Genomic DNA, 12,876 nt, shown 5'->3' on the forward strand with positions numbered 1-12,876 from the left:
GAACTGGAAGGAAAGGCGGCCAAAAAATTAATTGACTTTGGGGGTGACCAGTGAGATATACCTGCTGGAGCGCGTGCTATGAGTGGGTGCTGCTATGGTGACCAGTGAGCTGAGATAAGGTCAGGCTTTACTTAGCAGAGACTTGTAGATGACCTAGAGCCAGTGGGTTTGGCGACGAGAGTAAATCGAGGGCCAGCCAACGAGAGCATACAAGTCGAAGTGGTGGGTAGTATATGGGGCTTTGATGACAAAACGGATGGCATTGTGATAGACTGCATCCAATTTGGCTATTTTATAAATGACATCGCCAAAGTCGAGGATCGGTAGGATGGTCAGTTTTATGAGGGTATGTTTGGAAGCATGCGTGAAGGATGCTTTGTTGCGAAATAGGAAGCGGATTCTAGATTTAATTTTGGATTGGAGATGTGAGTCTGGAAGGAGAGTTTACAATCTAACCAGACACCTAGGTATTTGTAGTGTTGGAATCAGCTAAACTTTGAACATTGAGATATTAAATGAATGATAGGAAATGAAAGAGACTGGGTGTTATGTTAGAAGTTAATGGTTCTCTGAAGAAAGACAGAAGGCTTTGGAATGTGTTTGATGGAGGAGAGGAGAGCGATGGGTTGATATAGGGAAGACAGATGGACATCTGTGTATTAGATGAAAGAGGGGTTGAGGTCAGGAGGTGAGGACAGATTCTCTTAAGAGAGTAATAAATGTTTGGAATCCTGTTACCCTCTTTATTAGCTTCCTGTAGAGCCATAACATGTAAGGATTGGAGAGAAAGAGGAGTGTCTTAAGTGGGATGTATATAAACTGTGATGTCTGAAATGTTTTGCTGTCTGATTTCAGCTGTACAGAACCTTTGGGTTGAATAAACTTGGTTAAAGCTTCTCTAGTGTCCGTGGGTTATTTACTCTGAAAAATAAGAACCTAACAGTAGTTATCCACGTATTCTAAGTCAGAGCCATCCAGAGTAGTGATGCTGGACGGGCGGGCAGGTGCGGGCAGTGATCGGTTGAAGAGCATGCATTTAGTTTTACTTGCATTTAAGAGCAGTTGGAGGCCACGGAAGGAGAGTTGTATGGGATTGAAGCTTGTCTGGAGGTTAGTTAACACAGTGTCCAACAATGGGCCAGAAGTATACAGAATTGTGTTACCTGCGTAGAGGTGGATCAGAGACAACAGGCCCTCCGATTTGACACAGTGAAACTCTATCAGAGAAGTAGTTGGTGAACCAGGCAAGGCAATCATTTGAGAAACCAAGGCTGTTGAGTCTGCCAATAAGAATGTGGTGATTGACAGAGTCGAAAGCCTTAGCCAGGTCGATGAATACGGCTGAACAGTAATGTCTGATATCGATGGCAGTTATGATAGGACCTTGAGCGTGGCTGAGGTGCACCCATGACCAGCTCTGAAACCAGATTGCATAGCGGAGAAGGTACGGTGAGATTCGAAATGGTCGGTCATCTGTTTGTTAACTTGGCTTTCAAAGACCTTAGAAAGGCAGGGGAGGATAGATATAGGTCTGTAGCAGTTTGGGTCTAGAGTGTCTCCCCTTTTGAAGAGGGGGATGACCGCTGCAGCTTTGCAATCTTTGGGAATCTCAGACGATACGAAAGAGAGGTTGAACAGGCTAGAGATGGGGTTGCAACAATTTCTGCAGATCATTTTAGAAAGAGAGGGTCCAGATTGTCTAGCCCGGCTGATTTGTAGAGGTTCAGATTTTGCAGCTCTTTCAGAACATCAGCTATCTGAATTTGGGTGAAGGAGAAATCGGGGAGGCTTGGACGAGTTGCTGTGGGGAGTGCAGGGCTGTTGACTGGGGTAGGGGTAGCCGGGTGGAAAGCATGGCCAGCTGTAGAAAAATGCTTATTGAAATTCTAAATTATTATAGTGGATTTATCGTGGTGACAGTGTTTCCTATCCTCAGTGCAGTGGGCAGCTGGGAGGAGGTGCACTTATTCTCCATGGACTTTACAGTGTCCCAGAACTTTTTTGAGTTTGTGCTACAGGATGCAAATTTCTGCTTGAACAATCTAGCCTTAGCTTTCCTAACTGCCTGTGTATATTGGTTCCTGACTTCCCTGAAAGGTGTCATATCCCGGGGGCTATTCGATGCTAATGCAGAACGCCACAGGGTGTTTTTGTGCTGGTCCATAACCATATTTGTTCCTGATTCTACATTTTTTGAAAGAGGCATGCTTATTTAAGATGGTGAGGAAGGCACTTTTAAATAATGACCAGGCATCCTCTACTGACGGGATGAGGTCAATATCCTTCCAGGATACCCAGGGATGTTTCAGGGAGCGTTTGACAGTGATGAGGGGTGGTCGTTTGACCGCGGACCCATTACGGATGCAGGCAATGAGGCAGTGATTGCAGAGATCTTGGTTGAAAACAGCAGAGGTATATTTGGAGGGCAAGTTGGTTAGGATGATATCTATGAGGGTGCCGTGTTTACAGATTTGGGGTTGTACCTGGCTGGGGGGGTCTATAACAAGCGGCAACGGTGAGAGACTTGTTTCTGGAAAGGTGGATTTTTAAAAGTAGAAGCTTGAATTGTTTGGGTACAGACCTGGATAGTAAGACAGAACTCTGCAGTCTATCGCTGCAGTGATTGCAACTCTGCCCCCTTTGGCAGTTCTATCTTGTCAGAAAATGTTATAGTTATGGATGGAAATTTGAGGGGTTTTGGTAGTCTTCCTGAGCCAGGATTCAGACACGGCTAGGACATCCGGGTTGGCAGAGTGTGCTAGGGCAGTGAATAAAACCAATTTAGGGAGGAGGCTTTAATGTTAACATGCATGAAACCAAGGCGTTTACGGTTACAGAAGTCAACAAATGAGAGCGCCTGGGGAATAGGAGTGGAGCTAGGCACTGCAGGGCCTGGGTTAACCTCCACATCCCAGAGGAACAGAGGAGGAGTAGGATAAGGGTACGGCTACAGGATAAAAGAACTGGTTGCCTAGTACGTTCAGAACAGAGAGTAAAAGGAGCAGATTTCTGGGCGCGGTAGACTAGATTCAAGGCATAATGTACAGATAAAGTTATGGTAGGATGTGAATACAGTGGGGGTAAACCTGTGCATAGGGTGACGATGAAAGAGATATTGTCTCTCAGTATATAATTTTAACCAGGTGATGTCACTGAATGTGTTGGAGGTGGAATTAAAGTGTTCACTAAGGCCTATTGAGCAGGGCTAGAGGCTCTACAGTGAAATAAGGCAATAAATACTAACCAAAACAGCAATGGACAAGACATATTGATGTTAGGGAGAGCCATGCGTAGCCGAGTATTCATGGGAGTCCAGTGAGTGGCTTCAGGCAGCTAGAGGGCCGGGGCTAGCAGCTAGCAGAAGGGCCTTAGAAGGACGTCACGACGGAAAAAAGTCTGTTGTGGCCCCCTCGTGCTGATAATGACAGCAGACGGATCAGCAGGGCTCCGTGTTGCAAACCAAGCCAATTGGCAAAATAGGTATAGTGGCCGAAGAATTTGTCCGATGGGCCTCTTAAGCTAACAGTCCGGTGTGCTCTAGATATCTAACGTTAGCGGGCTGCGACTAGCAGTGCCGCAGAGCCAGTTTGAGGATCCCCTCAAGCAGATTTCGTCGGTAGTCCAGTCGTGAAGGATCGGCTGGGTTCCGTGCCCCTTACCGGCAGTAGAAGGGGGTCCGGGCCAGTTGGCAAAAAGGGTATTGTAGCTCAGGAGTGGCTGTTGGGCTTCTTCTGCTAGCCAGGATATGGGCCTAGCATGGGCTAGCTCCAGACTAATTGCTGCTAGCTTTGAAATAGGGACGTGACGTTAAACCAGGAATAGTCACTCGGATTGCAGCTAGCTGTGGTGATCCAGGTGAAAAGGTTCAGAGCTTTCTGTAGGAATCTGGGGATATGGAGAGAAAAATACGTCCGGTATGCTCTGTTTTGAATCGCGATGTACAAACTGGCGAGAGCTTTCCGAGCTAAAGGTTGGCTGATGACCGCTAGCAGTGGTTAGCTGACTATTAGCTAGTTAGCTGGCTAGCTGGCCAGCTTCTGCTGGGGAATACCGGTTCGGAGGTGGATAAGAATACTTTAGAAGAGACAGATCCACACCACATTGGGTGAGGCGGGTTGCAGGAGAGTATTTGAAGTTGAGGTTCAGAAAAATATAAAAGATATGCAAAGAAAAAAGATATACACATGGGACACAACAAGACAAAGAACAAAGATGTCTGACTGCTATGCCATCTTGGATCAACCAAACAATGATAATGTGATATTTCCAAATGTTTAAAACCATGTCTAGAGTGAAACTCAACCAATACAGCAAAGAGTTGCTGTTTTTATGAGTAAGATTATGTTTAAGTTGTTATTCAGCACTGTCAACACTTTGTTCTACACTTTCATATGCCATATAATTCATGTTCTCGCTACAACCAGCACTGCAGCTGCAATGAATGAGTATAGCCAGTGGTGTAGTGGAGGGTATACCCAGGTACACACCGCATAACCACTTATTTGTCAGTGGGCATTACGTATACTCACTTCTTAATCCCCACTGATATGTATCAAAGTAGTGTGGTGGAAGTACACGCCTTATCAATTAATAAGACAGATGGAACAGATCAGAATGTTCAGGTTACAATTTGATAAACAATTATTTCTTCACATTTTAGGCACAGCAATGTAGGCCTACGTGTGAATCTTCCAAAATGCAATTGCTGGAAAACACCATTCTAAAATGCACATGAAAGCTGGTTTATGGTCAGAGATGGAAATACCCACTAGACATTTAGAGAGAGGGGGGATTTAAAGATGCAACTACTATCACTAGGATAATACCTTTGGCTGCTAGACAATGAAAGAAAGTTGATTTGAAAACCAGTAAAACAGGAGAATGCATATTATGAGTAAGTCTTTATATAAAAAACAATGCCTCCACGTTTCCATGGTGGGATTGTGGCTATAGGCTACTTTGAAGCAAGGTAAGACATGCCTCATAATATGAAACATCCATCTGTCAAATAATTCAAGAACAGGGAAAATATAGCAATGCCAATGATAGACCTAACCATCTTCTGGTAGATGGAAAGGCTTTCCCAACAACCTTCTCTATTAAAGGTTAACTAGCATAAAAGTAGCCTATCCCAACCTGTCAAAATGATATCATGCATCAATCCAGTTGCCATTTCTTTTGAAATCTTCATCTATCTCATGTGACAGAAACAGCTAACCAAACAACAGAGCTAGGTGTCTGCACACTTGAATTAAAGGGTAACTACACAAAAAAAATCTAAATTTCTTAGATTGTTCCCAGACCTCAAATGTCATCTCCTGATGTGGTTCAAGCATTGTTATGGACTTAGAACATACAATTGTGTTGTTTTTCTGTTACAAAAAGTTGGGTAAAATCTGAAACCTGTGAATTTCTGACTCCGTTGACAGCCTCATTTATCTGTTTCAGTAATGGGCCTACTATTAGTGTACCTGCACAGTACAGCTTGGGTTGGCCTGACTGTGAAAGACCAATAAGGGATTCAGAATTTTAAGTCCTTCAGAGTGTATGTCACTGTATCTCATATAATTTTTCACACAGGGCGAGTTTCTTTCTCTGGGTGGGCCATCTCTGGGTGGGCCACACCACTGAGTACACTACACCCCTGAGTACACTACACCACTGAGTACACTACACCACTGAGTACACTACACCACTGAGTACACTACACCACTGAGTACACTACACTACTGAGTACACTACAACACTGGGTACACTACACCCCTGAGTACACTACACCACTGGGTACACTACACCCCTGAGTACACTACACCACTGAGTACACTAAACCACTGGGTACACTACACCACTGAGTACAATACACCACTGAGTACACTACACCACTGAGTACACTAAACCACTGGGTACACTACACCACTGAGTACACTACACCACTGAGTACACTACACCACTGAGTACACTACACCACTGAGTACACTACACCACTGGGTACACTACACCACTGAGTACACTACACCACTGAGTACACTACACCACTGAGTACACTACACCACTGGGTACACTACACCACTGAGTACACTACACCACTGAGTACACTACACCACTGAGTAGAGTAAAGTGTTCCGGTAAGCTTGCATTGTTATTATTAGCTGATTGTGTTTTTTTAATAATTCACTTATAATTCACTAATCATAGGAGTAACAACAGGAATTGGTGCATGAGGAAGAGATTATGCAGTGCGACTTGAGTTCCACCATCAGAATGTGGAAGAATGTGTCCCCTTTTCTCAGCAAAGGGAGGAGGGAGAGCAGAGAGACGGTGAGTCGGGTGAGAGGCAGCCTCACCACTGTTCCCTCCCTCCACTCAGGCTGATCATCAGATCAGGCCATCAGTCCAGTAAAAAAATATATATTATTATGCTCACTCAGCTGTGGCTCACAAGTAATACAACAAATGATCTATTATCAACGTGATTATATACCTACATTTTTAAAATATAATTTAAAAAATTGTCTGACAAGAACATTGGCAGGGCAATTCAAGCATAGCCAATATGCAGTGATAATGTATTGGGCCTAAAGCGTACTGCACAAACCTCATTGCTACAGAACTGTTTTTAATCGGTTAATGTTGCAAAGGCTTATGTTTTTCTAGTCATGTTTAAAAACAAACTGAGCGATAGATCTCGGCTTGCACTTTAACTCAGAAAGAGATCCTAACTTATAAAAGGCTGGTGACCACTGACGTAGACAAATAGTCATAGCATTCTTTGTGTCCTCAGGATGCCCCGCTTCTGTATAGCACTTTGTGACATCTGCTGATAAAGGGCTTTATAAATAAATGATACATTTGATTGATTTAAGAAACCAGCCCTGCCTGTTTCCCATTGCTAGGGTCAGGAGTTTTACTACTACTCACTGGTCAGAAATAGAAACCTTTGCCAGCTAAATTTGACCAGTTGTTCTCTATATGACCTCTTCCATATGTCATGATTGTAAAATGTCATCAAGTGTAAGCTTTGGTACATTTACTGTACCATATTTATCATATTTAGCTTAATTTAACACATTTTTCCCACCTTTGTCTCCTCTGCATTGAATATACCTGTATTATCCCCTTGAGAAGATGTCCTCTTATTGTGATTGTAAAATGGGATCAAGTGTATGCTCAAAATAGCATGTATAAATAGGATTGATGGATCACTCTGTGACAACCCTTACCTTCAGCTTGCCTGTAGTGTGGAAGTTACACAGGGTGTAGTTGGACCACGTCCTATTGGTGTCTGGGTGGCGGAACCACTGTCCTGATTCGCTACAGATCTTTGTAGCTTTTTCTGATGAAACAATAAAGTAGGACTAATGACACACTATTTTACAACTTAATGTTAGATGGTTCCTCACCTTGAAAGTAGTCTATGGTAGTCTATGGTAGTCTATGACACTTAAAGGTCGACTTTGGACAAAAAAAACGCAAAAATAACAGCTTTAAACTTTATAACTGATCAATGCACCATCATACCAGGTAATTGAATGCAAAAATAAATACAAATAAAATGATGAATGAGATATTTGGCAACAGAAGTGCCATTTCTTACAGATCTCTACAGCTTCTGTCCAAAAACAAATCCTGTGATATGATGTCAACACATACTGAAGGAGTTACTGGCTAGCTACAAGTGGCTAGCTTAGCTAACGAACTAGCTACGTCGGTCGCGGCGCCCATGACCAGGATGATACATTGATGAACCACCAAATGCACACCCCATATCTGTTTGAAAATTAAGAAAGAGGCGAGTTGGACCGTTTTGTGTGCCCAAAGGACCTTTAAACATAAACACTTAAACTGTGCAACATGTCCATAAGCTTTGCAACCTCTTGAAACCATGAATAATGAATTAAAGGTCCAATTGCAGCCGTTGATAATGTGATATCAAATAATTTATGGGTAACAATTAAGTACCTTACTGTTATTATTTTTAATTAAAATGGGCAAAAATAGCTTATTTTTAATTTAATTTCTCAAGCAAGAATGTTGCTAGGACTGTCTGGGAGTGGTCTGAGTGGGGAGGTGGAAACTGAAAACCAGCTGTTGGCAGAGAGGTTTGGAACTCTCTTTCTTACTGGTCTAATAACTAATTTACCCCCTGGTGATGTCACCAGGCAGGCCAAAACTCCATCCCATCTTTTCAAACAACTAAAAGGCTTTTATCATAATTTTCACAATTTCACAATATTATACCACCCTCATAGTGTGAAAATGTATATAAAGCACTAGGCCTTAAATACTATTCATATTTTAAATTCAAGCCAAGTTCCACAAGGAGTTAACAAGTCAGCATTGGAGCATCTGACCATCCAGAACTTTGACTTTATTTATTATTGCTTGTAGTTTACAGAAAGTAAAGAAATGCAGAATTTACATAGTAAAAAATAGCATAGAAAACAAACGCACACACATAGAGACAAACAGGACACAAAAACAAACGCCTCTTATAGCCAGGCCTTACCTGTGGAGTCGAAGTCAGGGAAATAGTTGGGGCAGTTCTGCCAGGTGACTGTTCCAGCAGGTGTATCATCCCAGCACAGCCAGCCATCCCAGGTCCGGTTACAGTACAGCCCTGCACCGCCAGCAACATACAACCAGACACAGCACACGAATGAAGACTCACTGTGAAAACACTACGTAGCTTAGCTTAGTGAAACCAGCTGTAGGCTACATGAACCATTTGGCCACACTCGTCTCTCATCTGTCTACTGGAATAGCATGTTAATCGTAACTCTGCACAGTGACATTGTTTGGCTCTGTGATTTGTGACCGTACGTGTCTTTGTGGGTTCTTCTGATTGTGTGCTGTAACCTTGAAGTGGCTATGAAATGTATTATATTCTATTATAATGATATTCTGGAATAATCACACACTCTGAGTTTGTATTATTATACACCTTTTAAACCAATACGTTTTTCTGACAACTTCAGCATCCAGTCAAATTTGCAGACTTTTCTTTATAAAAGATATTGCCGGTTACAAAGCCGTAATGCTGTGGTGGCATTGGCAAGCACTACGCCAGGCCCGGGCAAAGACAGGCCCAGGGGGCCGTACGCGGCCCACGACCTGATTCAATACGGCCCGTGGAATCATGTTGAGATCACATAAAGAATTTGCCATAGTAAAGTTTTGAAAAAGTTATTTGTTATTCAAATTAAAAGACCAATGAACACTCGCCTTTGCATAATGATTTAACTCCCACCACTTGTGGGACATTTATTTTGAAGGCACGTATAAATAACAACTGCACAAGGACAGACAGTGACTGACAGGCTGACACGTCACAGTTACAAATAGCAGCTATCTAGAAATTGCGCAAAAAATAGTTTTTCAAAGATTTCAAAGGAAAGGAAAGTAGACAATGAATGTAGGGTTTTCAGCAAGAGTGGACAGGGAAATATTTATTTCTTGCGGAATCAGGGAAAGCTGTGTGCTTAGTGTGCAAAGAGAGCATCTCTGCCTTGAAAAACTACATCTTGTCCCGACACTTCCAGACGAAGCTTGTAATGTAAACTCACCCCGTTCTGTACAAATGTGCGTAATCGCGATATTCAAACGAGGCTACAAAGAAAACTAATGGGACTGTAACGACTGTGTTGACTTCAAAATCGGGGGTGTGAACTAGGTTTCTATTCAAGCGTTGATCGACATGTTAATGGCTCTATAGTATTGGAGAAAAGTTTAAAAAACTGACCCTCCGTTACATCTTGACGTGTCATGTCGTAACGTACAGCACGCATAAAGCTACAATTTCTGTCTTACAATCTCTCTCCACCAGGTGTAGCAATTCTCTCATCGTTTAAAAACAAGAAATGGACAGTGACGAGGGTAAGGGGGATACCTAGTCATTTTTTACGTCATCATTGCATGCGATCATCATTCTCAAAGCCGCTGTTTACTTCTAAGATCACTTTAGCACCGCTCTAAAAACTTGATTCAAATTCAACACAAACCTTCAAATAGGTATGTAATGACACATTATATCAACTCTTTATAGTGTTTTATTTACATTTTAGAGGCGATAAGGTGATAAGTTGGACAAATCGAGTGAAAAAAGCAATTTTCCCACACGACATCTCTCCTTCTCACTATCACGCATTAGTTTCGCTTCCCCACCCGCCATTTTTAAAAAGACCCGACGGGGCTCATTGCCTGCTTGAATTATGCAGAAACGGGCAGCGTTTAGGTCATGTAATTGATTTTGTTGGAAAGGGGAGAAATTGTGCTTTACAATGGTATTGACATTACAGTTGATCCGGAAGTATTACGTTTTTGGGGCGCTAAAATAAGGGCAATTGTACAGACCAAGGCGATGTACGAGTTTACGTGAGTTTACGTTAGAGAAATAGAGGAATATGTCTTCTGAGCAGAATGCAAGTGCATCGAAAGAGTTGCTTTCTCAGTTGCAAAAGCAGCAAGGACTTTTCACAAAACTGCATTCAGTAAGCAAAACCGGCTATGTAGAGCTAGCTATGCTAGAGCTAGCTATGTACGGTCCCACAAAATTGCTAAACATAGCAAGCCATTCGCTGAGTGCAAATTCATTAAAGAATGTTTAATTGACTCTGCAGCAATACTTTGCCCCGACAAGAAAGAGCTGTTTGAAAATGTTTCCCTGTCAAGACGAACAGTGACACATCATGTTGAGGACATCGCAGAGAATACGGAACAACAGTTGAAAGACAAGGTAAAGGATTTCACCTATTTCTCCTTGGCCCTGGATGAGAGCAGTGATGCACATGACATGGTACAAGACGTAATCCAAGACTTTAAAATTACGGAGGAGCTTGCTTCAGTGCAGTCAATGAAGAGCACAACCACAGGGAAAGATTTCTTGGAGGAGGTTAATAAGTGTATGTCAAAGCTGGGGCTGACTTTTGAAAGTTATCCAGTGTGACCACTGATGGGTGCCCAGGAAAAAACGTTGGCCTTTTGAAAAGGATACAAGATCAAGTAGCTGAGCTAAACCCAGATCAGAAAATTATTTTCCTGCATTGCATTATTCATCAGGAGGTGCTCTGTAAATGTGTCCTGAAAATGAGCCATGTTGTGGATACAATCAGTAAAGTGGTACACTTCATAAGAGCAAAATCTTTAAACCACAGGCAGTTTGTCTCACTGTTGGAAGAGACAGCGTCAGGTCATGCAGATCTCCCCGACCACACAAACGTGAGATGGCTGAGTTTGAGGAAGGTGCTTAAAAGTCAGAGATTGCTGAGTTTTTGCAAATGAAAGGAAAATATGTGGAGTTTTCTCGTCATTTTGAGGATTTCAAAGTGTTGGTATTGGGTATTTTCCAGAACACATGTGCTCATTTCAGAGGAGCCAGCAAGAATAGTGCACTCTATATGTGCTCTGGGTCATTAGACACCATTAGACATGCACCTGTCTGGGGAGTGGATATGACTCTTTATTTATATGCCAGTGATATGGCCTAATATTTACTGTTGCTATGGTTACACCTATTGGGAATTTTCCAGAACATGTGTGTTCATTTCAGAGGAGTTAGCAGGATGACATGTCTGTTTATTTTTGAACTATTGCTATGGCTCTAATGTTTCCATGCCCTAACATGAAACCAAACTAAAAATTAGGCAAAAAGATAACGGTGGCTAAATGCCAGAGGGGATGAATCATTAACATAAATTGAGTTACTATGTCTGTGACGTAAGGAGGAAAAATGTATAAGAAGTGTGTGCCAAGGTTGAAAAGGCAGTTGTCTTCATGAACCAGCTCAGCTTTTATTATATTGTAATAAAGTCTATTTGAACCCACAGGCTCCGGTATTTCAGAAATATTATTGACTGAATATTCCCACGACATTGGAAAATGACATGCTGTTGGTTTCCTCTCCTTTCACTTTCAATGTGGATAACACTCCCACTGTCCTGCAAATTGAGCTTATCGATCTTCAGTCTGATGCAGTGATTGGAGAACTATTCAAAACAATGTCACTGACGAGGTTCTATGCATCTCTCGATGAACAAAACTTTCCAAAGATTAGGAGTCATGCTCAGAAGATGTTTGTACTGTTTGGGTCAACCTATGCATGTGAACAGACATTTTCAGTGATGAAATACAGTATAACAAGTCAAGATACAGATCATCTCTTACTGACTCTCACATCTCAGCAATCCTGCTCATAGCGACATCAGAAACTATAACTGACTTCACTGCTCTAGTCAATGCCCATCAGAGACTTCACTCCTCACACTGATTGAGTAGTTTAAATGTAATGTTGAGCTCTCTCTCTCTTTCTTGTGTTTTTGTGCATACCCGTTAACAAGAGTTCTGTCCGTGGTGCTGAATGCACAGTGTACTTTTCCCTCCATGTAGTTCATTGCATGTTTAATAATGAAAAAACCTACCAAAAGGAGAACATGGATGTGGTTTATTTCTGTGCATGTTAAAAAAGTCAAATAATTTGCATATCTGGACATGATTTACAGTAGATATACAGTGAGGAAAAAAAGTATTTGATCCCCTACTGATTTTGTACATTTGCCCACTGACAAAAAAATGATCAGTCTATAATTTTAATGGTAGGTTTATTTGAACAGTGAGAGACAGAATAACAACAAATAAATCCAGAAAAACGCATGTCAAAAATGGTATAAATTGATTTGCATTTTAATGAGGGAAACAAGTATTTGACCCCCGCTCAATCAGAAAGATTTCTGGCTCCCAGGTGTCTTTTATACAGGTAACGAGCTGAGATTAGGAGCACACTCTTAAAGGGAGTGCTCCTAATCTCACCTTGTTCCCTGTATAAAAGACACCTGTCCACAGAAGCAATCAATCAATCGGATTCCAAACTCTCCACCATGGCCA

The 12,876-nt window shown here is 42.0% G+C and overlaps 1 protein-coding gene across 1 annotated transcript in view; it reads right to left on the reverse strand.

Moving 5' to 3' along the window:
• Nucleotides 1-12,876, reverse strand: part of LOC112229225 (calcitonin gene-related peptide type 1 receptor-like) — a 53,846-nt gene that overhangs the window by 30,331 nt on the left and 10,639 nt on the right. The window contains exons 5-6 of the mRNA XM_042309833.1: nucleotides 8,507-8,617; nucleotides 7,221-7,333 (exon numbers count right to left, since the gene is read on the reverse strand). Of these exons, the coding sequence (XP_042165767.1) occupies nucleotides 7,221-7,333; nucleotides 8,507-8,617 (224 nt within the window). The remainder of the gene's footprint in view (nucleotides 1-7,220; nucleotides 7,334-8,506; nucleotides 8,618-12,876) is intronic.

This window comes from Oncorhynchus tshawytscha, linkage group LG31 (assembly GCF_018296145.1).
Source record: "Oncorhynchus tshawytscha isolate Ot180627B linkage group LG31, Otsh_v2.0, whole genome shotgun sequence".
In the NCBI taxonomy this organism is placed as follows: domain Eukaryota; kingdom Metazoa; phylum Chordata; class Actinopteri; order Salmoniformes; family Salmonidae; genus Oncorhynchus; species Oncorhynchus tshawytscha.